Source organism: Orycteropus afer, unplaced genomic scaffold (assembly GCF_000298275.1).
Source record: "Orycteropus afer afer isolate SDZICR_OR568_19922 unplaced genomic scaffold, OryAfe1.0 scaffold00481, whole genome shotgun sequence".
Classification (NCBI taxonomy): Eukaryota; Metazoa; Chordata; class Mammalia; order Tubulidentata; family Orycteropodidae; genus Orycteropus; species Orycteropus afer.
Window position 1 is genome coordinate 1,163,464 of NW_006922068.1, and position 26,929 is coordinate 1,190,392.

The 26,929-nt window shown below is 39.2% G+C and overlaps 3 protein-coding genes across 3 annotated transcripts in view; 2 read left to right on the plus strand and 1 right to left on the minus strand.

Moving 5' to 3' along the window:
* CDNF (cerebral dopamine neurotrophic factor) overlaps positions 1–15,866 on the minus strand; it is a 41,700-nt gene extending 25,834 nt beyond the window's left edge. Inside the window, exon 1 of the mRNA XM_007954914.2 lies at positions 15,752–15,866. Coding sequence (XP_007953105.1) covers positions 15,752–15,866 — 115 coding nt within the window. The remainder of the gene's footprint in view (positions 1–15,751) is intronic.
* Positions 15,867–16,326: 460 nt separating this feature from the next.
* Positions 16,327–26,929, plus strand: part of HSPA14 (heat shock protein family A (Hsp70) member 14) — a 33,848-nt gene continuing 23,245 nt past the window's right edge. The window contains exons 1-5 of the mRNA XM_007954916.2: positions 16,327–16,383; positions 17,746–17,826; positions 17,901–17,983; positions 26,350–26,398; positions 26,536–26,641. Of these exons, the coding sequence (XP_007953107.1) occupies positions 16,327–16,383; positions 17,746–17,826; positions 17,901–17,983; positions 26,350–26,398; positions 26,536–26,641 (376 nt within the window). The remainder of the gene's footprint in view (positions 16,384–17,745; positions 17,827–17,900; positions 17,984–26,349; positions 26,399–26,535; positions 26,642–26,929) is intronic.
* On the plus strand, positions 19,946–21,517 carry LOC103209140 (zinc finger and SCAN domain containing 29). Its single transcript, XM_007954915.2, has 2 exons — positions 19,946–20,507; positions 20,994–21,517. The coding sequence occupies exons 1-2, from the start codon at positions 19,946–19,948 to the stop codon at positions 21,515–21,517; spliced, it is 1,086 nt and encodes a 361-aa protein (XP_007953106.2).

A 26,929-nucleotide genomic window follows, 5' to 3' on the forward strand; every position in this document is an offset into this window, starting at 1 on the left:
CTGGTTAGCAGTCAAATGCCTTAGGTACTACACCACCAGAGCTCTTAAAATCTAGCTATATGCTATTTATAAGAGATGCATAAAAGATTTAAGTCTACAGAAAAGGGTGGAAAAAAACAAACAGATAAAGAAATTTAAAAAACAAAAGAAAGGTACACCAGGCAAATGCTAACTAAAAACTAGCTTACCTATATAAAGCATAGTGAAAGTCGCTAACTGTTCTGATTACCTAGTGTTGCTCTAACAAGAATATACCACAAATGGGATGGCCTTAACAAACAGGAGTTTAGTCTCTCAAAATTTGGAGGCTTCAAGTCCAAATTCAAAGTTACAGGCTCTAGGGGCTGGGTGAAAGCCCCTCAGCTTTGGGCTTCAGCTCTGTCTCCAGCTCCAGGCCCATTTAAACTAGAAGCTTTTCTTCACTCAGACAGCTGCTGGCTGCTGAGGCTGTCAAGCCCAACGTTGTCAAGTAAAAGGGCACAGTCCCGATGTTACCAAACCACAAGGCAGGCCATTAATTTAAGTCCATTGCATGTCCCAAAGTCGGCAGAGCATGGCAGGCTACTGAACAACAATAGGGCTACACGCAGGGTCCAAGTGTGCCATAAGCTTGAGACTATCCCCAAGGCTTCTCCTTATATTCAGGAAGCAGACCACATTCCCTAAGGCAGGTACTCAGCTGCTCACAGTAGATTCCACCATGGAGATGATTACCAGTCTCATCATGGGGAGTACAACATCCAGCTGCCCAGCCATTCCACCAGGCCCAGCCAAATTGACACATAAACTGAACCACCACACTAACCAAGCAAAACCCACTGCTGTTTAGTTGATTCTGACTCATGGCAACCCCATATGTTACAGAGTACAACTGCTCCATAAGGTTTTCTTGGCTGTAATCTTTATGGAGGCAGATCACCAGGACTTTCTTTCACAGTACCTCTGGGTGGGTCTGAACAGCCAATCTTTAGGACAGTACTTGAGCACAGACCATTTGTGCTACCCAAAGACATGAAAATCACTATATGATCATAAAATGGATAATTTACCAGGAAAACAGGATAATTTTCAAGTCAGAATTGACTCAATAGCAACTAATAACTGTATACAGTCAATATTATAGCTTAATAAAACAAAAAGTAAAATCCTGACAGAATTATGAGAAGATACGGACAATGTTATGGTGAGTAGTGTAACAACATCCTGTCAACAATCACTTGATCAAATAGACAAAAAGTTAGTAAGAGCATTAAACATTTAAACACTATTCAAAAGCTTGACATAATAACACGGATGGAATCTTCCCACAAATTAGAGAATTCCCATTCTTTTTAAGAAAAATATGTGATATTTACTTATATTTGCCAGATACTAAAGCATAAGCAAATCTCAAAAAGTACCACTGTTCCCTTGAACTCAATTAGAAATCAACAGCAAAAATAAGGTAATATACCAAACCAGTATCTGAACTCTACATGTCTGGAAATTTTTAAATGCATACTTCTAAATAATTAATGGGTCAAACAAAAATTAATAATGGAAATGTACAATTTCCAGTACTTAATTATAATAAAAATACTATGAACCTTACTGCAGCTAAGGCAGTAATTAGAATGAAATTCCTAACATTAAGTGTATACATTTCAAAAGAAAAACTGGAAAATTAGGAGTAAACATTCAACTCAAGAAAGTTTTAATAAGTATGAAAACATTAAATAATAAAGAGAACATTAATTAATTAAATAGAAAACATAAAGATAAATAAAGCCAATACATGGTAAAATAGGTAAGTTTTGAGCAAGGAAATAAAAAAGAGATAAAAACAAATATCAGACAATCAAAGATCTAGTAAGAGTTCCCAATAATTAAAAATATGATAGCTAAAATTAAAGAAAAATAACAGAAAATGTAGGAGATAAAGTTGGGGGGAAAAATCCCTGGAAAATAGACAAAAAGAAAAGAGGTAGAAAATGGGTAATGAAATTGAAGAAATTCAGGAATCCCTATACCTAAATAATAAGTTCTAGAAATATATACTAGGATATGAAATTGTCAAATAAACTTTGTCAAATACAGGAAATATTCCCAAGATAGGATGATACAAGTTTCAGATTGATAGCCCTAACCTTAAGGAGTTGACTCTCATTCATAGTGACCTTGTGTGTAGAAATGTGTTCCACAGGGTGCTCAGTGGCTTTGACTTTTTTGAAGTAGACTGCCAAATATTTCTTCCAAGATGCCTCTGGGTGGATTCAAACTACTACCAAAAAAGCTGAGTTTTTTTTGAATTGATAACTGCCATTGAGCTAATTCTGACTCAAAGCGACCCTATACACAGAGTAGAAACACCACAGAGGGTTTCCAAGGCTGTACCTCTTTACGGAAGCAGACTGCCTGACCTCTCTCCCATGGAGCGGCGGGTGGGTTTGAACTGCCAACCTTCTGGTTAGCAGCCCAGTGCTTTAACCAAACAGTCCCCAAGGTTCTTTCTGATTTGATAGACACCAATAATTTTTTTTTTTTTTTAAGATCTATACTAGGCAAAAAATTCAGGAAATTCTAGAACACCAGTGGGAAAGAAAAGATTCCATAATTTTGCAAAGAAAAAAAACATTTCTAACAACGAACAATCGTCAAATAGACTCATTGTACATCTTAACAATAGTGGAAGCTAAAAGAAAATGGCACAATATTATCATAATTCTGGCAGAAACATATTTCCATTCTAGAATTTTATATTCAACCAATGTATTAATTTCATGTGAAGCTAAATAAAGACATGTTCAGACATTTGAAATCTCTACATTTTACTGACATTCGCTTTTTCAGGACACAGTGCTTTACTATGGGAGCTCTGGTGGCATAGTGCCTAAGGCATTTGATTGTTAACCAGAAGGCTAGCAGTTCAAACCCACCAGCCACTCCTCAGAAGGAAGACTGGGCAATCTACTTCCGTAGACATACTGCCTCGGAAACACCAAGTGGTGTCACTATGAGTCGGAACAGACTTGACAGCAGTGAGTTTGTTTTTGTTTTTGTTTCTTTTTGGTGCTTCATTATAATAGGAGAATGAATCAAAGAAAGGGATGATATGTATTCCAGGAAAACCAAAAATCAAACTCACTGCCATCAAGTCGATTCCAACTTATAGCCACCCTTTTTGGGTTTCTGAGGATGTAAATCTTTACAGAAGTAGATCACCCAGTCTTCCTTCTGAGGAGTGGCTGGTGGGTTTGAACCGCCAGCTTTCTGGTTAGCAGTCAAACGCCTTAGGCACTATGCCACAGAGTTCCTCATTCCAGGAAAAGAGAGAGAAAATATAACAAAAAAGTAAAGGACACACCCAGGATGGTGGGGAAGAAAAGTCCTAGGATGACAGCTGTGTGGCCGTACTCTAGAGACGCCTATTTCTATTCAAGTAGGAGCACACAAAGTCCCAGGAATTCTGTTCCCAAGAAGAAAACGAAACTAACAGAATACCTGGTATGGTTAATGTGTTCAGTGGTGACTTTCAGTTCCGTACATTTAAAAAAAAAATGTGAGGATGAATTAATGGTTGGAACAAAAATTAATCTGAGTAAAAAAATAGGAAGAATGAAAGAGGGAAACAGATATTCATGAAAGATATGGAATCCTGGCATATAGGATAACTCACCTTTGAATAATATTTACAGAATCATAATACAAAACCTGAAATTGATCTTTACCAAAAATTGTGATATGAGTATTTGTAAAATTAGAGAATGGACTTGTTTTTCCCTCTACAAGTTTTGAGTTGCAATCAAAATCATTTCCTCATTTTCATCATTCTTCCTTCTACTAGTTTGGTAGTTAAAAACCCAAACAAACCAAACTCACTGCCATTGAGTTGATTCTTGGTAGTTAAAAACTTAAGAGTTATATAACCACCTCCCTCCCTTACAAGAACAAAAACCTGTTGCCATCGAGTCAATTCCAACTCATAGTGACCCTACAGGACAGAGCAGAACTGCCCCCATAGGTTTCCAAGGCCATAATCTTTACAGAAGGAGCTCTGGTAGCGTAGTGCCTAAGGCACCTGACTGCTAACCAGAAGGCTGGCGATTCAAACCCACCAGCCACTCCTTGGAAGGAAGATGGGGCAATCTACTTCCATAGTGACACTGCCTCAGAAACCCAAGGAGGGGTCGCTATGAGTTGGATCTGACTTGATGCATATTAACAACAATCTTTATGGAAGCAGATTGCCTCATCTTTCTCCTACAGAGGGACTGGTGACTTTGAACCACTGACCTTTTGGTTAGCAGATGAGCGCTTAAGCACTGTGCCACCAGGGCTCATTTCTAGTATACAGACCCGTCTTAAAGTAAGTCCTAGGTTTTGACTTCCGTCCCTTGCACACACACCAAAGGTCCCCTTTACTTTAATTGGCAAACGTTCTTGGGGCAAAATGACTGTAAACTCACTGTTTCTTAGCGATATAGGAGCTCTGGTGGCATAATGCCTAAGGCATTTGACTGCTAAGCAGAAGGCTTGGTGGTTCAAACCCACCAGGCACTCCTTGGAAGGAAGACTGGGCAATCTACTTCCATAGTGATACTGCCTCAGAAACCCAAGGAGGGGTTGTTATGAGTCAGATCTGACTCGATGGCAATGACTTTTTTTTTTTTTTAAACTTTCCCTTAAATTTTCCTGGTAAATCTATCTAGTCAGCTCATCAGTACGCTTAAGATGTTCTTATATTTTTCTTCAGCACTTTTATTAGCCTTTTTTTTTTTTGACCAGAAGATTGGTGTTATCTGACTCACTAATTTCCTAAAAATCTAACCAGCCTGGTCCTTTTAAAATGAGAGTTAGGTTATTCTGCATTGTCTGCTCAAAATCTTTGTGTGGTTTTCCAGATCACTCAGAGAATAATGCAAAATCTTCACAATGTCCTGCAAAGCCTGGATGCTTCAGTTCTTCACCGCTTTTTGAACCTCAGCTTCTGCTGCCCTCTTCTACTTTAGCTATACTGCTCTATCTCCACCCCACACCTATACCAGGTGTGCAGTATGTTTTGTTTCACTTTATTTTATTGCTGAATAAACAAATTCCCTCAAATCCATAAGAAAAATATAATTTGGTGGGAAAAAAGTTGAAAATCCATACATACTGGATAGAATGGTATCCTCCCAAAAACTGATGTTTACCCAGAACCTAAGAATGTACCTTTATTTGGAAATATGGCCTTTGAGAATGAAATTAGTTAAATTAACATAAGGTTATACTGGATTACTAAAAACCAAACCCACTGCCGTTGAGTCATTTCCAATTCATAGCAACCTATGACAGAGCAGAACTGCCCCATTGGGTTTCCAAGGCTATTATCTTTATGGAAGCAAACTACCACATCTTTCTCCTGCAGAGTGGCTGGCGGGTTAGCATTGCTAACCTTTCAATTAGCAGCCAGATGCTTAACCACTGTGCCACCAGGGCTCCTTTTACTGGATTAGGGAAAGCCCTAAATCTAATGACTATAGTCTTTATAAGAGAAAGGAAAAGGAGATTCAGACATAGATACACATGGAAGAAGGTCATGGGAAGAAGGAGACAGAACACGGAATTTCTACAAGCCAAGGAACACCAAGGACTTCTGGCAGCCAATTAAAGGAAAGAGAGAGGTATGGATAGATTCTCACTCAGAAACTACAGAAGAAACTAATCCTGTTGATACTTTGCTTTCAGTCTTCTGAGCTCCTAAACTATGAAAGAATGAATTATGTTATTTTAAACCAACAAGGTTGTGTTAATTTGTTATGGTAGCCATAGGAAACTAATATACCCTATGTCCCAGCAATTCCTCTTCTGTTACCTAAGGAAATTATCACATATGGGCTCAAGGAAACATGTATAAGAATATTTAGAGCAACACTGATTGAAATTATGTAAAAGTGGGAAAAACTTAACTGTCCCTTAAAGGGAGACTATATGGTAAACTAAGTCATTCATAAAATAGAATACTATAAATGAGTTAAAAAGAATGAACCATATCTACCATTATCAATGTACATAAATCCCCCGAACATAATGTTTAGTGAAAAAAGCTGCAAATAAATATGTCCAATGTATACTTTTCACACATTTAAAAATCACAAAACAAATTCATAGATTACTTATGAATATATACACTTGCAGTAAAAGTTCTTACAAAATGGAAGGGAACCATACCTTAACTTTAGAATAGACAGAGGGGGAAAAGGAAAAGTTGGACTTAGCTTCAGCTAATGTTTTTTTTATTTTTTAAAAAAGAGCAAGGATGGTAGTAAATGTAGCAAAATATTAACATTTATTTCAGATAGCTTCTAGGTATACAGATCATAAAAATTTTATATAGAAGCTATTTATATTATGTATTTATTTATATATTTCTTTAGCTAGGTATACAGATTATAAAATATTAAAAATATTATCTGTATATTTGATTGAGGTTGTCAAGGAATTCACGTTGCTTGGTTCTACAATCGATGCCAACAGAAGCAGCAGTCAGGACATTAGACGACGTGTAGCATTGGGAAAGTCAACTGCGAAGGAACTGTTTCAAGTGCTGAGGAGCAAGGATATCTCATTGAGGACTAAGGTGCGCCTGACACAAGCCATGATATTTCCAATCGCCTGGTATGCATGTGAGAGCTGGACAATGAATAAGGAAGACCGAAGAAGAGTTGATGCTTTTGAGTTGTGGTGCTGGCGGAGAACGCTGAAAGTACCATGGACTGCTAAAAGAACTAACAGATCTGTCCTGGAGGAAGTGCAGCCAGAATGCTCCTTGGAAGCAAGAATGGCCAGACTTCGTCTCACCTATTTTGGTCATGTTGTAAGAAGGGACCATTCCCTGGAGAAGGATGTCATGCTTGGTAGGGTGGAGGGTCGACGAAAGAGGGGGAGGCCTTCAACGAGATGGATTGATACGGTGGCTGCAATGGGATCAAGTATAGCAGGGATTGTGGGGCTGGCGTGGGATCGGGCAGTGTTTCGTTCTGCTGTGCATGGGGTCGCTATGAGTCGGAAACGACCCGACAGCACTTAACAACAACAACAATCTGTATATTTGAAATACTTCATAATTTATTTTAGAAATTCACTATATTTGAATATCATAAAAAATTTCCAACATACTCAATAAAATATTTAATAACATTAATGAATGGAAATGAGTTCAATGAATTCAATGAAATGAAATTAAAAATGAGGAGATAAAGTAAATGTACACGAAATGTTGAATGTAAAACAAACTCTTCTTGTAATCTTGCACCAAAAGCACAATTTAAAAAAAGAAAGAAAGAAAGAAATGACAGTTTAATTAAACAACTATTAGCCAGAGCTCACAAGGAGAGACCAGTATTTGAAAAATATAATAATGCCACCTGCAGGAAAAAGCTGCAACTTTCTAAAAAAATGTTCAAAATTAGATTTATGGAATTATTAAAACTATCAATGAACTAGTAGCTCTGGTGGCATAGTGCCAAAGGCATTTGACTGCTAACCAGAAGACTGGTGGTTCAAACTCACCAGCCATTCCTCAGAAGGAAGACTGGGCAATCTACATGAACTGGGATCATTGTTCTCACCAGTTGAGTTCATACCTTCTAGAACTGAAGTCATTCTGCCTTTATCTGTTCCAGCTTAGTTTTGGAAAACCACCAAACCAGTTTGGTGGGAGCAGGACAAGGGGAGTACTGCTACCTAACTATACAATAATACATTTTATGAGTTCAGACTTTGAAAGCACCCAGAATTTCTTGAATAATTTATATACTAAGTCAGTGTTCCAATTTTATTTTTAATGTTGCCCTAAATACTGTATGTTTTATATACACATGCCCATGTATATAACAAACCCATACCTATAATGCTCAGAGCCCTCACTGGAAACTAATATGCAAGAGGTTTGCAAAAAACGTAAAATGTGCACATTATTTGCATAAAAATACAGTAAATTAGTTACCACATTATATTCAGAAGGCAATATTACAGAAGTTCAGTGCTTCAGTTCTGAAGTTAGATTCTGTGGCTTTACTACTTACTGGCTGTGTGACTTTGGGCAAGTTAGTTTATATCATACTTCAATTCACCTACTTGTTTTTTTTTTTTTTAATTGTGATTTGGGTGAAGATTTAGAGAGCAAATTCACTTTCCATTACAGCAGTTCACATATACTTTGTCTCATGTCATTGACCACAATTTACCACAATGCAACAGCTTCCCTCCCACTTCCTCCCCATAGTTACCTCTTCCCAGTGTCCATCCCTCTATACACTCCTGCCCCCTGAGCTATCTCCCTGTGCATAATAAGCAGCCCTTCTTTCTCCCATGATTGTTCTCTCCAAGGAGTGTGTCTACTTGGTAAATGTTTAACTCATATGCCTGTATTTTGTTTGGCTGAAAACCACGTGTGGGTTCAATTCCAGACCTGAAGGGCAGCTAGGGGCCATAGCCTCAGTGGTTCCACCAGGCTCTATTGGACCAGCAAACCTGGTCCCCACCTTTTTATTTTTCTTTTCTCCAAATGATTTTGAGTTTTGTTCCACATTGTTGTCTCTATCAAGGATCTCCTACATAGATCCCCTTCCAAGTGGATGACAGTGGTAGCCGGGCACCATCTAGTTCTTCTGGTCTCATACTTGTATAGGCTGCAGATCGGATGGTGTACCAGTCACTAGGACTAATTGTTTCCATGAATTTTGGTTTTCTTCATTCTTCTTTGCTCTGGCAATTCACCTACTTGTAAAACACAGAAAACTATTGTACACACTTCATGAGATTTTTCTGAGAACTCAATGAGCTAATAAGTGTAAAGCACTTACAAGTGTCTGATAAATAGTAAGTACTTGATAAATGTGGCTATCATTCTACGTAAATCCATTAGGGTCTTCGTTTATTTCAGACTGCATTAGAAGGAGCATTAAAAAGCAAATATAACTAGGTAGACTTGAAATTACACTGAACCTTTTTGGCTATAGGTTACTACTACTAATTTTCTCATCATTGTTCCTGTCAAATATGGTGTATAATCTTGGAAGTTAGAAAGCAAAGCACAAGCACAAAAGATAAAGGCCCCAAATATTTTTAAACCACAGGCTGCTGTAGAAAAATCATCAGCTTGGCTTTATCCCTATACAATAGCTCCTTCACCACCCGTGAAACCTTCAGTTTTCCTGGTCACATATCATATTGCGCAAGATTTTGGCTTTCAAAGAAATACTGTTTTAAGATGGGCACAGTACAGCTCTAAAAGTAGTCAAAAACAAGGAAAAATTGTCATTCTGTATGGTTGTTTTTTAAAATTATTATTTTCTCAGCACATTTAAGTTGTATTTTTCACAGACTTTCTAGCTTTCATTGTTGCCTTTAAAATATCATCTGTCAAACTAATCACTATTTCTTTGAAAGGAACACTTTTTTTTCTAGCTGTTTTAAGATTTTCTCTTTTTTCTTTTGTGTTTTGCAATTTTCTTATGATGTGACTAGATGCAGAACTATTTTTATTTATACTGTTTATGACATATCGAGCTTCTGTCTCATTTATCTAGTGTTACTGTAACAGAAATCAAATGCATGGCTTTAACACACAGAGATTTATTCTCTCACAGTTTAGGAAGCTAGAAGTCCAACTTCAGAGTGCTGGCTGTAGGGGAAGGCGTTCTCTGTGTCTCCTGGTCCTAGGAGATCCCCAGTGCTGGTACCCTCAGTCCAAACAATGTGCTCCATTCCTGACTCTTCTTTCTTGGTGGTAGAAGGTCCCTCTCGTTCTGCTCACTTTTCTCTCCTGTAAAATAAAAGGTATTGCAGGCCACACTCCAGGGAAACTTCCCTTCGTTGCAACCAGGGCTGTGATAGGATGAAGAGTGTTGATCCTTTACAGCTGATTGGCTCATCACATCAGCTCACAACATGAGGAATCTTTATATAACTGCCAAACCACTGAGAACCATGGCCCAGCCAAGTTGACATATATCTTTGGGGGATACAGTTCAATTCATGATAGCTTCCAAATTTGTGGATTGATGATTATCATCAGTTTTGAAAAATGAGCCACTATCTATTTCTTTTTCTTCTGGATTCAATTAACATATGCTGGAATGTCTCTCCTTATTCTCCCTGTATCTTTCTCATATTTTTCAACTCTTAATCTCTTAGTGATTTATTCTCTAGATCTTCTAGTTCACTCATTCTTTTCTCATCTGTATCTAATCTGCTATTAATCCCATATTTTATTTACAGATATTTATTTGGTCCATTTCCAAATATTATTGGGCATTTAATATATTTTTCCTGCCCTTTATGCATATTCTCAATTCCTTCATTTTTTTAAACATAATAAACATACTGTATATTTCATGCCAAATAATTCCGATACCTGAAGACTTTGCTGGTATGCTTTTTGTTTCTTGTTTCAACTGGCTGTCACTTACGGTTTTCTTCTTCCTTATAGGTTTTTGATTTTTCTAAACGTGAGCTCTATTTCTTAGAACTTCAACTATGAGGATTTGTTGAGGACTGGATTGAAAGGGGATGCCTCAAGGTAAGATTGACATTTGCTGACACCTGAAGGCTCTATCTTCTTGAAGTCACTTTAAATCTGGTATGTTTCTGATGATCCAGGTACTGGGAATTTGGGCTTCAACCCATATGTGGGCTAGCTTGTGATTATGAGTTATCATGAGATATTTTTGCTTTTTCCTTTCACTCAGTACAAAGTTCAATTTATACGTTTTTCCTTTTAATCCTTAAGGATGGAGGTGAGAATGTGGTTATTTTCTATTCAATCTTTATCATGAAGGTCTGGCTCTTTGGAGTCCCAGATTAATTGGTGGAGGATTTTCTATTATATTCCTCATTTGGGAAGTTCCTGCGCTTTTATTCCCTTTAGTCTCAACCTAAATTCAGATCCCTTGCCTAGTGTGGTAGTTAATTAAGGTTTGTATGTCAACTTGGCTGGGCCTGGTTGAGTGGCTGGGCAGCTGGATGTAGTTATTCCCCATGGTGGAATCTACTGGAGCAGCTGAGTAGCTGCTTTAGGGATTGGGCTGCTTCTAGCATATAAGTAGCAGCTTTGAGGAAGTTCTCCAGCTGATGGCACTCTTGAACCCTGCAAGTAGCTGAGTCGTTGTTCAGCAGCCTCCCACGTTGCCCTGCTGAACTTGGGACTTTTAATGGACTTGAATTAATGGCCTGCCATGTTGTTTGGTAATACTGGGACTGTGCCTTTTCACTTGTCAAGCTTGGGTTTATCAGCCTCAGCAGCCAGGAACTGCCTGAGTGAAGAGATGCCTCTAGCTTCAGTGGGTCGGGAACAAGAGGTAGAGTGGAAGACCAAGGTTGAGAGGCTTTCACACAGCTCCTCGAGCCTGGCACCTGGAACTCAGACTTCTAACCTCCAGAACTGTAAGAGAATAAACTTCTGTTTGTTAAAGTCTTCCCATTTGTGGTATCTTCTGTTGGAGCGGCTCTAGGTAACTAAAACACCTAGCAAATGCCCCAAGGTAAAACCCAACTTAAGGGCTCTTTACAGTTTTTGGTTTCCACTTTCCTTTTGTTTTTGGCCTCAGGCTAATCTTTACAAAGTTGCATTAAACATGTTTTTACATTTTTATTTTATCTAATATTTTTAGTTGTTTTCCATTGGAAGGCCAGTTATGTCATCTTTGAGAGCTTGAAGTTATATTCACTTCTAAAGCTGTTGATTAATAGAAACATAACACTAAATATAACAGCAATTTTTTCTTTTAACTTTACTGAGCACCTAGTAAATGTGATATAGTATCCTAGATTCTTAAGATTCAGTAATAAAGAAAACAAAGCATTCTCAAGAATTCTATTTTAGTGAATAAAGGTATCTCATGGCAAAGAAGAAAAATAAAGCATGGTAAGGGGGATAAAATAATATTCTAAACGGGATGGTCTCTGGTAGCATAGTGGCTAAGACACTTGCCTGCTAACCAGACGGCTGGCGGTTCAAACCCACCAGCCACTCCTCGGAAGGAAGGTTGGGCAATCCTACTTCCGTAGTGATACTGCCTCGGAAGCCCAAGGAGGGGTCGCTATGAGTCAGGTTTGACTTGATGGCACATTAACAACAACAACAACAAACGGGATGGTCAAGTAAGGCCTTTTGGATAAAGTGATAGTTGAACAAAGGCCTAAAGGAAGTGAGAGAACAACATAAATGAACTGCTTAAGGAAGAACTTTCTAGGCAGAAGGAATAGCTACTACAAAACCTCTGATAAGGAATATCCTTGGTGGGTCCAAGGAACAGTAAGGGAACTGTGGCTGGAGTGCAGTGAGCAAGGAGAACAGTAGAAAATGGGATCAAATAGGCAGCAATATGCCCGATAATTTAGGGCCTTTAGGCCATTACAAAGACTTTGGATTTCACCCTGAAAGGGGAAGCCATTAAAAGTTTTGAGTGGAGGAATGCTATGATCTGATGTTAATTTGAAAAACTGCAGGGGACCAAGAATGGAAGCAGGTAGACCAGTTTGTAGGTTTTTTAAATAGCTGTGTGTCTTGGACCAACGCACTTGCACTGGAAGTGATGAGAAGTGGCTAGATTCTAGGCATATTTTGAAGGAAGAGCCTAAAGATTTTGCTAATATATTGGATGTAAAATGTCAGAGAAAAAGAAAACCAATTTGCTATATAAACTTTCACCCAAATCACAATAAAAAGAAAAAAAAAAAAACCCAGCTCACTGCCGTCAAGTCGATTCGACTCATAACAACCCCTCCTTGGGTTTCCGTGGCAGTATCTCTACAGAAGTAGATTGCTCAGTTTTCTTCCGAGGAGTGGCTGGTGGGTTTGAACTGCCAGCCTTCTGGTTAGCAGTCAAATGCCTTAGGTACTAGGCCACTAGACAGTTCTTCAAAACAGTTGCATTAAATGATCCTCTTAAAGAGATCCAGAAAAAATTTACATTTTTTTGAGTAAGCCTTACGTTATCTAAGGGAGCTCTGGTAGCATAGTGTCTAAAGAATTTGACTGCTAACCAGAATGCCAGCGGTTCAAATCCACCAGCCACTCCTCCAAAGGAAGGCTGGGCAATCTACTTTATGGTGATAATGCCTTGGAAACCCAAGGAGGGGTCGCTTTGAGTCAGGTCCGACTTGACGGCAGTGAGTTTGGTGTTTTTTTTTTTTTTTTTTTGGTACATTATCTAAAGCAGAGCTCAAACACTTAAACATGCATAGGAACCAAGTAAGTAATATGAATGAGTAGAGCTATTTTAAGAGTCCCCGGGTGGTGTAAACAGTTAATATCCTCAGCTGCTAAACTAAAAGTTGGAGGTTTGAGCTCAGAGCTGCCTCAGAATAGAGGCCTGGTGATCTACTTCCAAAAAATAAGCCATTGAAAGCCTATGGAGCAGTTTTACTTTGACACACATGGGGTCTCAGTCAGAATTGACTCCATGGCAACTGTTTTTTTTCTTTTAAGAAGTCTGAGTTCAGGGAGAAAAAGCCTGGAGAACACATGTCCTCTCAAACACATTGTCCACAGCCAATTCCTACTACATGGAAATAAAGTTGAGTCTTGCCAGATAACCTGCTTTTTCCAGGAAAGTCAGAAATTTGAATTTTCATATGAAATCTCCCAATGTTAACATGTAGTCAGTTAATCTAAATGATTTCCAAATATTTTTGTGAACTTAAAATACATCAATAGGTCAGAGTTGGCTCATGGACCAACAGGTTTTTTTTTTTTTTCACCTTTGTGCTAAAGTATATAAACATAGCATTTTCTTTTTATCCATTCAGGGCAAATTAAATGACTAATAAGGCTCATAACCAGTTATAAAGCAAGATCTAGACTCTAGTTCTTGTTCTAAAAGCAGTATTTCCTTCCCCTATGATTTCACAGCTAGTTTGCCTAACAAATGGAAATATACGCCCAGGTTAGTCAGACATGCACATTAATAATCACAATAAATTCACTGCTGTGAAGTTGATTTTTACTCATAGAGACACTACAGGACAGAGTAGACCCTATAGGTTTTCCAAGGTTAAAATCTTTATGGAAGCAGATGGCTGTGATAAATTCAGGAAAGAGGGCACAAGTTTCACACTTAATTAACTTAGATATGTGAGTCTTCTGAAACATTTTTAGGAAGAAGCTCCAGAAAATAAATTATTGATGACTAAGGAGCTCTGGAAGGAGCTCTGGTGGCATAGTGCCTAAGACATTTGACTGCTAACCAGAAGGCTGGCAGTTCAAACCCACCAGTCACTCGGTGGAAGGAAGACTGGGCAATCTACTTCCCTAAAGATTTACCACCTCGGAAGCTTAAAATGGTTGCCAAGTTGGAATCAACTCAATGGCAGGGAGTTTGGTTTTTGGTTTAAGGAGCTCTGGTGGCATAGGGATAAGGCATCTGGCTGCTAACCAGAAGGTCAGTGGTTCAAACCTACCAGCTGCTCCGGGGAAGGAAGTCGGGGTGATCTACTTCTGTAAACATTTACAGCCTTGGAAACCCAATGGGGGTCCCCATGAGTTGAAATCAACTAGATGGCAGTGAGTTTGGTTTTTGGTTTTAATCAAATCAATTGCCCATGCCTCACAAATCCTGCTTTAATTTGCAAATTCTGTGCAGAGGACACAATTCTAAGAGCTGTTTATGAAAAATTATAACAGCTAAACTGTTGTTCTTGTTCTTGTTATGTGCCATCGAGTCAGCCCCGACTCATAGGGACCCCTCCTTGGGTTTCCAAGGAGGTATCACTACAGAAGTAGATTGCCCAACCTTCCTTCCAAGGAACCCACTGCTGGTGGGTTTGAACTGCCAGCCTTCTGGTTAGCAGTCAAATGTCTTAGGCACTATGCTACCAGAGCTCCTTTAGATAAACTTAATTAAACTTTAAAAATAACATTATGTAGGCATTTTTAAATTTTGGAGAAAAGTTTTATTATCGTAGAGATGACAGAAAGCTGAATTCCAAGCATCAACTTAATTTAGTTACAATATATATTATATTCATGCATTCATTCAACATATATTGTGAACCCAGTTCCCTGTTAAGTAGGGATCAATCTGCAAGCTTACAGACTGGTGAGGGGGATGTACATTTAAAATAACTTCAAGGAAATATGAACCTGAAAGTGCTACAGGAGAGCCAAGAACTGCAGCCTCAAGGTAGATGAGCTTGGTGGGACACAGACCCAAGTGCTCTGATTGCAAGCACAGGACTCAGATTCTGTGAACTCAAAAGGGATCCTTCTTTTGTATTCCTCCTTTCAAAAACTTTATGTACTTCTTTGTAAAGCAACTTTTAACTGCAAAGTCCTAACAAATGTTTGTTATCTTCTGATTTAAGCCACCCCATCTCAACTGCAGACAACTTCTCACCTTTTATTTTCCTTTTGAGAATCACAAACTAATTTATACTTGAAAGACATGTGCAAGCAGCAGCAAGACTCGCCTATTCGAAACAGTAAAATCACTTTGGCGCCAGGGTCTGAACTTAGTTGGGTTTGCGCAAAATCTAAGCCAAATCAAAACCCACCAGTTTTTTTCTTGCGGCAGTGGTCAGAACGTGGCCTCAAGGTCCTCTCGATTTCACTGGGACCGACTTGAACTTTTTCTAGGTTTGGGCGAAGGTGATCTGAAATTAGTAACGGGGATGGCCCGCATTTCTGAGCGAAATGTTATTTATAGCTAGGGCCTGGAGAGGCCAAGCCCATGGTAGCTGTGCTGCGGCGCGGTGCCACCGTCACGCAAGCAGGTCTCACACCGCTCACCTTCACAGTCGGTCCCCGGCCACCCCTGGGCCTCCTGGCTCTGGGCCGGAACAGAGTTAGAGACCCAAATCCCGGCGCACAAGGTCATCATTGCTATTGGGCTCGCGCACCACATGCTGAGCCAGCAGTTCCAAATTCCTCCGCTACCCGCGCGCCCACAGCCAGCCCGGATGCTACCGCCGGGAGCTTTACAGAACACAAGAAAGGCGTTGGGGCATTTAGAGAGAACGTGGCCGGAGTTGCTAGGACAAATGACGCAACTCGACCATGGATTTCCATTGGCTCTCATGACAGGGGAAGACAGGGGGCGGATCCAAGGAGCCTCTTCTTTTCCCTTCCAGTCTGACGCTTGCGCACTATTCTAAGAGTGTGCAACTCCTTCCGAGTGTAGAAGGACGCACTAAAGCAATTGGTCAGCCCCTCGTAACGAAAGGCGGGACTTACACTGATTGGCAGCGACGCAGTGGGCGGGCGGGAACGTGAAGTATCCCGGTGCCTGATGGGGCTGTTCTGAGGCCGGTAGCTCTTGCTACTCTGGGACCATTCGCTACTGTTGCCGACGTCTCTGCCGCCTTATGGCGGCCATCGGCGTTCACTTGGGCTACACATCAGCCTGTGTGGCTGTCTATAAGGTGAAGGACTTGGGGAGCTGGGCTCTGGGCTTAATGTCGGCCACTCTGTTCTCTGGCCGCGAGCCAACTCTTTTGGTCTTCTACTCGGAAACCGCATGCGGAATGGCGTTACTGCGAGGGGAAGAGGCGAAGGGTCGGGCGAACCAGGCCTCGTTTCCCGTGGCCGCTTCGCGCGGGCTGGGCGGAAAGCCCGCTGCATCCTGGCGAGGTGTCGTGGCGATGTTGGCGCGCTGACCCCCAAGGACGTCAGGGCCAAAGGATGCCCGGAGGTGGGCACGGGGTCCTTGTGACGTCGCAGGCGCAGGATACCTGGAGGCGGGCGGTCCTGGCAACGCCGTAGCAGCGAGACGCGCCGAGATGGGCGCGAGGTTCGGCGATATCGGGGCCGCAGGATGCCGGGAGATGTGTGCGCGGCGGCGGGCGGGGGCGGGAACATCTGCGAGTCGGAGTTTTTTTGACTGTTGCAGAGAGGGGGCGGGGTGCAGGTGGTCTGGCTCTGGAGGAGTTACTGTCAAGAACAGTGCTTGACTGAAACGAGTTGATCGTACGTGTTGTACTATCTTGTCCTTTCTGTGTGACTTAAAGTGAGGGGGTTTTGTGGCCTTCCTGTCATCGCTGGAAAGTCGACTTCCTTGCTATTAGTCCCATGTTTAAATGTCAAATGATTTGTAAGCAAAAGCTAAAAGGATTAATACTACTTATTTTGTAGAAGAGAAAAGAAGATAAATTTATGGGGAAAGGGAGCGAAGTAGAAAGGCTGATGTGATAATAAGCTTGTTATTATACCAGGCATACCTCAGAGATATTGCAAATTCTGTCCTAGATTACTGCAATAAAGTGAATATGGCAATAAAATGAGTCATGCGATTTTTTTGGTTTCTCAGTGCATAAAGAAGTTACATTTACAGTATATTGTAGTCTATTAAATGTACAATAAATAGCATTATGAAAAACTTTGAAATTGTGAGAATTACCAAAATATGACAGAGATATGAAGTGAGCACATGATGGAAAACTGGCACCAATAGACTTGTTCAACTCAGGGTTGCCACAAACCTTGAATTAAAAAAAAACAAAACAGTGTATGCCCATCACAGTAAAACAAGTATGCCTGTATATAAAAAGATGATTAGGCTTAATCTGATTATTGGTTCTACAGAACAGACTGAGAAAATAAGACAGTTGTTCATGGAATGTAGGCCTTTTATAAAATCGAAATTAATAATGGTGATTATCTACAAGTTTAAAGTAATGAGACAGCAGTTAACCCCCATATATGGCATAGTAACACTGACCAACATAAATCTGATAAAACTATGTTTCAGTTCTAAACACTTAATACAGTTGTGTATTTTTATCCAGGATGGCCGAGCTGGTGTGGTTGCAAATGATGCAGGTGACAGAGTTACTCCAGCTGTTGTTGCTTACTCTGAAAATGAAGAGGTACTAGTCCCCTCATGTTTGTACTTTTAAAGAATTAAAAATTACATGCATTGTAATATTTTGCTCTTTTTCAGGTTGTTGGACTAGCAGCAAAACAAAGTAGAATAAGAAATATTTCAAATACAGTAATGAAAGTAAAGCAGATTCTTGGTAGAAGGTAAGGAATGAAATAAGACTTTTACACGTGGCAATAAAATTGTTTACAAATTTTAAGCATAATGTGAAATGCAACTAGAAACACCAGTTTGTCCTTTCGTTGTTTTTCATGACTGAGTTATTTCAGAGAGTACCCCCAGTAAACTGTTTTTTTAATTTGTTTTTGGGTCTTCTTGAGGATGGCATTCACTCAGAGGTGGGTTTATTGCTGACAGGTTTGTTAGTATTGTTAACTGCCAATACTCATTTTTGATATTTGAGTCATTCACGGGGTAATTTGGAGTTTTCACATTTTTATGTTTTTTTTTTCCTCTGAAGAGATTTTGTGGAAATTTGAAGACTGCACTAGACATGGACTTTACAAAACCAATTATAATTGATCATAATTTATTTAGAAGCTATTGATACTTTGTGATACTTTCTTGGAATGAACTTTTCCAGTTGGCTTGCAAATTTAATAACTAGAAAAATTAATTAATGTCTTAGAAATCAGGTTAATCTTGTAACTTTAATTAAAAGATTAAAGAGGATTGCTTTTCCAGACTTCTGTTTCCTCAAATTAGAGATTACCATAATAATTAGAGGTTTTTGTTTTCTTTAGAGTAGTAATACTTGATACAGTGTTTTTAAAATTTCAAAGTGCTTTCACATCTATTATTTTATTTAATCCTGTTAGCATCCCTGTAAGATTGGTAGGACAGGTATTTTCCCTCCCCGTTTATAGATAAGAAAATCAAGGCACATAGAAGTTGGTAGCATTTCTAAATTAGTTAGGGAGTGAACTAGATAGTACTTCAGGTCTTCTAACTCTCAGCCCCAGATTCTTTCCTTTGCATTTGATTCATTTGAGAATTTAAATAGAAATTTGCTTGTGTGTGTGGTCCTGGGTTTTGGGAATTATAAATTAATTTTAGGAGCTTTTATTAATTTACCACCTGTCTTTAGTTAAACTGAACTTGATATTAATTCTTTTCCTTAGGATATTGATGCACTAAACCAAAAACAATAAAGTATTTTGGAGAGAATTCAAATCTTTGTGATGATAATTGTACTTTTATACGCTCACAAAATTTAGTTCTGAGCATATTGAAAATAAATCAGTTGGTGTCAAAAAATTCTGTAAACTCCTGAAAAAAAGCTGAGAGTTAAATGTAAGTCTTAAAACTAGAACCACTGTTAGCAGCCAACAATATGTTTTTGTTTGTTCCTATCATGCTGCTATTTTCAGACAAATGGTCAGAATAATGGTGTAGCTATCTTCTGCCATATTATGTAGAAAGCTTTGTATTAACATTAACAACTTAAGCTTATTTTTCTGGCTGTGAAAGTGACCCTTTAATAAAGTTCCATAGTGATAGATGGGTAGGGTAGCATATGGCCACAGCATGCTACCTAGGCCAAGGTTAGTAAAGAATGAGTCCCCTTCAGATATGTTGTCACAACATGGTCCTGCTAGTACTACTCCAGAGCTAGCTGCTCCTTGGTCCAGGTTATCTCCCCCCTTAGTCCATCTACTTACCAGGCCAGTGGTGATTTTTATAGACACAGTTGTACCATGTTTCAGCCTTGGAAGCATTCACCCCTATATGGAGGAGCCAGTCCTTTTGTTACCAAACCAGTAAGGCCTTTATTAGCTCCTGGACTAATACCCATCCTAGGCGAACTCCCAAAATTAGGCTTTCTCAGTCTTGGCATCATGCCTCTATATGAAGTACTCACAGGTAGCTCCATTTAACTTGCTACCGAAGTTATCCTTACACCCTCCCTGTAACTCTTCATTCCCCTGTGGCCTTCCAGCCAGAAATGCGGTCCTTGGACCTGGCTTCTCAGCAATTAGCCCTGAGAGGGAAGAATCGGCTGGCTCATGGAAATGTACTGAGAGCACACAGAGCTTCCCCACACCTTCAAATTTGCACTTGCTGTCCAGGAGCTTCCTTCAGCTAGCCTTCCTTCCCATTTCGTTATGGCCAGTACCAATAGCAGTGCGGGCATCCGGTGGTCCAGACAGGAGACACGAACTCTTCTCTCCATACTAGGCGAGGCAGAGTACATTCAGCGCCTTCAGACTGTGCATCATAATGCAGATGTCTATCAGGCTGTGTCTAAGCGAATGCAGCAGGAAGGCTTCCGCCGCACCGAACGCCAGTGCCGCTCCAAGTTTAAAGTTCTGAAGGCATTATATTTAAAGGCATATGTTGCCCATGCCACACGTATGGGTGATCCACCACACTGTCCATTTTATGATACGTTGGATCAGCTTCTCCGAAATCAGATAGTGACTGACCCAGACAACTTAATGGAGGATGCCGCTTGGGCCAAGCACTGTGATCAGAATTTAGTGGTCTCTGATCCTCCCAGGGAAGAGGGAACCAGCATTCTGAAAACAAAAAGGACTCAGGCAGCAAATCATCAGCCTATCTTGAAAACAGTTAAGGAATCAGATGAGGATTGTCAGCTGAGACTCAGTGACCGGATACGAGAAGCCAGTGACCTTGAGGACTCCTGGGATGAATCCTCGGGTGCAGGTAACTCCCAAGCATGTGAAGGATTGGGGTCCTGGAGCAACTTGGTTCTAAACAGCAGTATGTTTGGGTAGTATCCCTGTATAGTCCCAATTTCTGCCCTCCTTCCCGTGTTTTTTAACCTAATGGTAAGATAAAGGGCTCCAGGTTTTAAAAAACTATAAACCTAGGTATTAGAACTCCTTAGACATAGAAGAAGTGCTCTTGGGAACCAAACTAGTTTTGGCATTATGTATAATGGGTACTTAGGAATTTGTAGATATGGAGTGGGTTGGATAGCTACGTGGAAAGGGTTTCGGGAAGGTTGAGGGGGAAGTTTTGGAGGTAAAACGTTCAAGTTAAGGAAATGAATTCTTTCTAATTCCTTGTTGAAAGAGACTTTGCCAGGAACTACCACAGTTTTGTAATTGTCTCTCAACTCTGCTGCTGGCTCCAAACATTCCTTTAGCAGGAATGCCCTTGTTGCAACATTGTTGCTTTGTTTTTCAGGGTGCTCTCAAGGGACCCCCAGCTACAGCAGCTCCCACAACCTTTTCAGAGGAGCAGTTGCTCCCTGTCAGAGCAGCACTATCAGCAGACTGGGTGTGTCCAGTGAGCCCAGTCCCTGCACCAGCACCAGCCGAAACACTCCTGGTGTAGCCTCCACACAGCGGCCTCAAGTCTCCTCTTCCAGAGTTCGTTTTGTTTCTGGTGGAGATAGGCCTTTGACCAGTGAGCCACCTCCAAGGTGGGCAAGGCGAAGAAGGCGTTCAGTGGCCAGGACTATTGCTGCTGAACTGGCAGAAAACAGGAGATTGGCTCGAGAACTTTCAAAGCGTGAGGAGGAAAAATTGGACAGGCTGATTGCTATTGGTGAGGAGGCCAGTGCTCAGCAAGACACTGCCAATGAGCTTCGCAGGGATGCTGTGATCGCAGTCAGACGTTTGGCAACAGCAGTGGAAGAGGCAACTGGTGCTTTTCAGCTAGGGCTTGAAAAATTGCTTCAAAGGTTAATTTCTAATACCAAAAGTTAGGTACTGATTACAAAAGGGTATATTTCCTAAACTAGTAGAAGTCTAGTCCTAACACCTGCCTTCTGGTACTCTGGCTCCTTTTCTGATACATCTTGTCCTTGGGGTGGGGTGAAGGGAAGTAGATAGACCATTAATATGCAGGGTTATAGCAGAATACATGCTAATTCCCTTTTCAAAGATTCTCTACTAATTGACCTAGAAATTTGAGGAGTGGCCTGATGGAAAAAGGATTGGCCAAGTCTGGAGAGCTAGTTAATTCTGGCTCTGTCACTGATTTCCTATGTGACACAAGGCGATTTAGTTTACTTCTCTATAAGTTCCCTCATCTGCAAAATGGGGAATAGATAATATCCTTGACCTGCCTACCTCACAGGGTTGTTGTGAGGATCAAATGGCTAATAGATGTGAAAGGGTTTAAAAGTTTAAAAGCACTATACACATGTAAGTTATTAATGCATATGACCTTGGCTGAGGTAAGGCTAGGGTGAGGCACATTAGTTTGTAAGATTTAGAAGTATGGTAGCATACCATGACCTCATTGCTTGAACCCTTCTTTACTAGTTTAATTCTCTATTTGACTGCTTCGTGGAGTTTGAGATCTTCCTTTTTTTAATCCCTTTGTCACTTATTTGAAGGAGCCCTGGTGGTACAGTGGTTAAGTGCTCAGCTGCTAGTGAGAACGTTAGCAGTTTAAACCTACCAGCCACTCCGTGGGAGAAGGATGTGGCAGTCTGCAGACTTGAAAACTGTATGGGCAGTTCTACTCTGTCCTGTAGGGTTACTGTGAATTTTGATTAACTCAAGGGCAATGGGTTTGGTTTATAGCTCATTTAACTAAAGTAGACAAAATGTATCTCTGTACCTTTATGTCTTATATTTTCATTGTTACATCTCTGCCATGTCTACTAGTAAGCACTCTTAATACCCAGACCATCTTTCCTTCTTTCTTTTACTAGTTCTTAATCTACCAATATACAGTATAGAAAAGAACTGGCAGGGAGTCACAGTAGTGTGTTATGGTTCATTTTGATAATAGGCTTTGATAAAAATGGAATATTGGCTGTTTTATAAACTAGTAAACATGTAAATTCTTTACATTTCCTATTATTTGAGTCCCTTTATGTGTATAAGTGTATGTCATTAAGTTTTGGTTGCCATTTGAATATTGTGGAAACAGTTGAGACTGTATCAGCATCTCAATCTGCTTTTAGCTAATTTCATTCTTTTCTGTTAGCTGTTTTTCAATACAGTATGTTTCTAGGAATTGTCAAAAGTCATTTTTTCTCAGATGGTATAGATAAAATTCACCTAGTTGATGGTATATGGTAAAAGGAAAGAGCTTTGTTGTTTCTCCTTTAGCTTTGGGAACACTTGAGGGTGCTGTGGATAGACTGCCTGCAGTAGATAATTCCTTTTAACAACAACCTCAACAAATATACTCCCCCTTCCCCCTTTAGGAGATATGAAGGTACTTAACCACACTTCCAATTTACTTTAGAAAGAAAGGCATTACTGACTATCATTGAACTAACTGAAAGCTTTTAGTGGTTTACTTTGTACTTGCAAGAAATACAAATAGGAGGCACTGGAATTTAAAAAGTTTTCCTACAATTTAGAGCCTTACAAAAATAGAGGGTATGTTAGGAAAGTTGATTTGTTTTATATTTTATAGGCTTAGGTGCTTAACTAATGCTAGAAATACAAATAGGTTAAGTGGTTAAAAAATCAGTGGGAATGTACCTGGAACTATGATTACATGGCAAACAAGCAGCTGCTCTGATGAATGGGTGATAGGTGTGGGAGGTAGCAGGTGTGGTGGAATACATTGGAATCTAGTTAAACTCTTGGGTTCATATCCTGGCATGGCTTGTTACATTGGGCAAATCAGTTGCCCTTTTGTACCTCAATATCCTTATCTTGAAAACAAGGGATTTGTACTAGATGAGTTTTATAGTACCTTCCAGTTCTTTAAAAAAAAAAAAAAATCTGGTAAGTAACAGCAACAACAACCAAAAAAGTTAAAAAGAAAATAAAATTTTAATTGTAATATTTTCAGTCACAGCAACATGTTAACTTAAGTTTGAAATACTGGAAATACTTGTGTTTTAAGGAAACATTGTACCACATTAATGTTTATTAATATAGTCATGAACTAAGTATCACACTAGACACAGATTCCTTGTTTTAAAGGAACAGTGCTTTTAAAGAATTGAAATAAGAATGGTGATATATGTACACATATTTTCTCAATATTTCTAAGCTGTCAAATGGAAGGATAAGTGAGTGTCATTATAACTGGATAAGACTAATATAGATAAGTAGACTTTCTGGAAAAGCAGAGAGAAGTCCCTGAAGGAGAATTAGGCCTGTACTACATTAATCTATTATACATAGCCAGAAAGAAGTGTTAAAAATAAGAAATGGAGTTAAGCCTTGGAGGTAATATGAAAATCTAATGGATGAAGAGATGTTAATGTTGTGGGGAAAGACTAAAGAGAAAGGTGCTGAAGGAGTAAATAAAACTAAGCTAAAAATACTGTTCAGAGGAGGGAAGTTGCAATAGGAGAGGCAATATGAAAGCAAGCAAGCCCAGGAATCCTTCCTAAGTTCTAGGCCAAACCATTACTAGCTGTACAGCCTTAGGCAAGTCATTTTTACCATTTCTGTAACTCAGGTTCCTCTTCTACAGTGGGAAGCTAATAAATTGTTCTACCTACCTCACAGGGATGTTGTGAGGATCAAAGGAACAGATGAGTGTAAAAACACTTTTCAATGGTTAAGGCACTATTATGTAACTAGTCGAGAACAAGACTCTGTAGTACATTAGTGCTGGTGTGTGTCAAGTCTGTGGCCTTACTGACTGTGTAAGAGACATTTTAAGGAGGGAGGAGGAAGAGAAAATGGCATTGCTAGTAAAAGTACAATGGTAGGATTAACTCTGCTTCCTAAAAGATAATGATGTAAATGAGGTGCTGGATATACCAACCCCTTGCCATCTTTGTTTTTCTGTTAAGTAATTTAATCCTGGTGTGGAAAATAAAAGTTTTGACTTGTATGTAGTTGTGGGTCAGTCCACTGTTTTCTCATGATATCCATGATCATTTGTCACCTTCATTCTCTGCTTTCTGCTAACTAGTATCCAGTGTCTCCTAAGGGTTACCTGTGTATCCTAAGGGTTACCTGTGTGTTCTGTCTTCACATGAGAGAACTTTGCATGGCAGTTGAGAAATAACTTTCCATTTCTAAAAGTTCTATAAATTTCATATAATAAATTCCTGGCAAATTATCTTCTCCAAGTGGTAGATCACCTACACAGAATAAATGATCTATTTATTCTCTTCTAAAGAAAATGGAACTGATAAGTGTCATGCTGAAATTACAGTATTGGTGCAAAACATTATTATGATGTAGATCCACTTCTTTTTTTCCCCCTACTCTTGAAATATTTGTCTGGGATGTAGTTTAAACATTGGGTTTATAAAAAGGGAAGAATGGAGGATTTAATGAGAAAAATGCCTGTCTTCGTATTGAAGGTCTAGAGGCCTGTCAGTTCTGACATTAATTAGCTTCATGACTTTGGTCAAGCCACTTAACTTGTTTTATATCAATCAGTGATTTTTACATGATAAAGAAGGAAATATGAGGAATTTGCAAGTGTTCCAGACCAAGTTCTAAGCTGAATTAGTCAATTTTAAAGTTTTTTGTCTTCCTCTTTATACAGTTAGGGTTCTCAGATGTTCACTAACCCTTTAGCAGTTATTGTTAGGTGCCATTAAGTCAATCTGGACTCATGGCGACTCCATGAGACTGAGTAGAACTACCCTGTAGGGTTTTCTTAACTGTAATTTTTACAGAATCAGATGGCCAGGCCTTTCTCCCTTAGAGCTGCTGGGTAAGTTTTAACCGTTAACCATTTAATTAGTAGCCAAGCACCTACCATTGTGCCGCCAGAGCTCCTTCAGCTATTAATTGTCACTATTAACCTTCAACTCCTCTTAGTAAAGATTTAAGGCTGGGCCCTAAATAGAATAGACCCAGCTCCTTGGAAGAAGTATTTCATGTAAAGGCATTAGTCTAGTTCATTTTGACTGGTAGATAAAGGTAAGCCAAAGATCAGAGAGTCTTATCCCTATTATAGAGGCAGTACTTTAATCATTTACAGTTTTACTGGGAGGCTGTGTGGTAAACTAGCCTCATTGAGAAGACCTGGGCCAAGTCCTAACTGCCCCTTACTAGCTTATAAGTCACAGGCTTTTCTGAACCTATTTAAAATAATATCTGCCAAACTAATTGCACTTAGGTGTGAAGATCAAGTGAGGCAATATATGTGAAAACATTTTGTAGGCAGCATAAATTAGTGTTACTGTTTTGAGCTACATAACACCTATTGTTTCAGTTTTTACATTACCATAATACATTTGTTTACTACCCACTTTGTATAGGACATTATAAATCTATCTATAGTACTCTGCACACTGGATTCACCCTCTTAAAACCTTTCCATGTACAACATTTATATTTTCAATTTTTTTAATCACAGATATTTTTGTTCTTAATAAATCACTCATGGGAAAAATCACCCCAAAATGTACACTGTTAATAGCAAAGTCAACAAGAAAGAGCTATTACTTTCAAATGTAATGATAAACATGTTAATAGAATTAATACAAATCATTTATTTAATCCTATCTTCCATATTTTATTGAACAACTTAATGTTTTTTGTTTATAGTTTCATGTTTATTCAGGATATTAAAAATAATCTTCTTTAAACCTTACATATCTGTAGTACTGATTTTAATACTCAGCTTTCTTTACTTTCTTTATGGACAGCTCTGATGATCCACAGGCTCAGAAATACATCGCAGAAAGTAAATGTTTAGTGAGTATGGTTCTACTATTATTTCCCTATTGCACAAACTAATTGCCAAGGTTATGACATACAACATTGCTTTGAAACTTTATGTTTTTATTAAAATGATTCCTTATTTAGCATAATTACAATAATTTCTTTTGTAGGTCATTGAGAAAAATGGGAAATTACGATATGAAATAGATACTGGAGAAGAAACAAAATTTGTTAACCCAGAAGATGTCGCCAGACTGATATTTAGTAAAATGAAAGGTACTGAGCCAAAGACATAGCAGTTAACTTTAATGATCTTTTAAAAGTTGACCTTAAGAAAAAAGCTAGAGGTATTTTTGAGTCTGGGGATAAGTGGAGAGATTCAGCACATTAGCAGGAAGGAGACCTAACCGCTAGACCTGGCTTTGCCACTGCCTGGCCATGTAACCTTAGGCAAGTAACTTCCCTAACTTTGTTTTTCTTAATAAGCAAAGTAAATGGATTGGTCCAAAGATAAACACTTTCACATACACAATACTTCATTATTAGTAATAGCAAACATAAATC

Excerpts from the sequence above, each read along its gene's own strand:
- LOC103209140 (XM_007954915.2), top strand. The coding sequence starts at position 19,946 with ATGGCCAGTACCAATAGCAGTGCGGGCATCCGGTGGTCCAGACAGGAG. Across the intron at positions 20,508-20,993 it reads GGATGAATCCTCGGGTGCAG|GGTGCTCTCAAGGGACCCCC; the intron begins GTAACTCCCAAG and ends TTTGTTTTTCAG.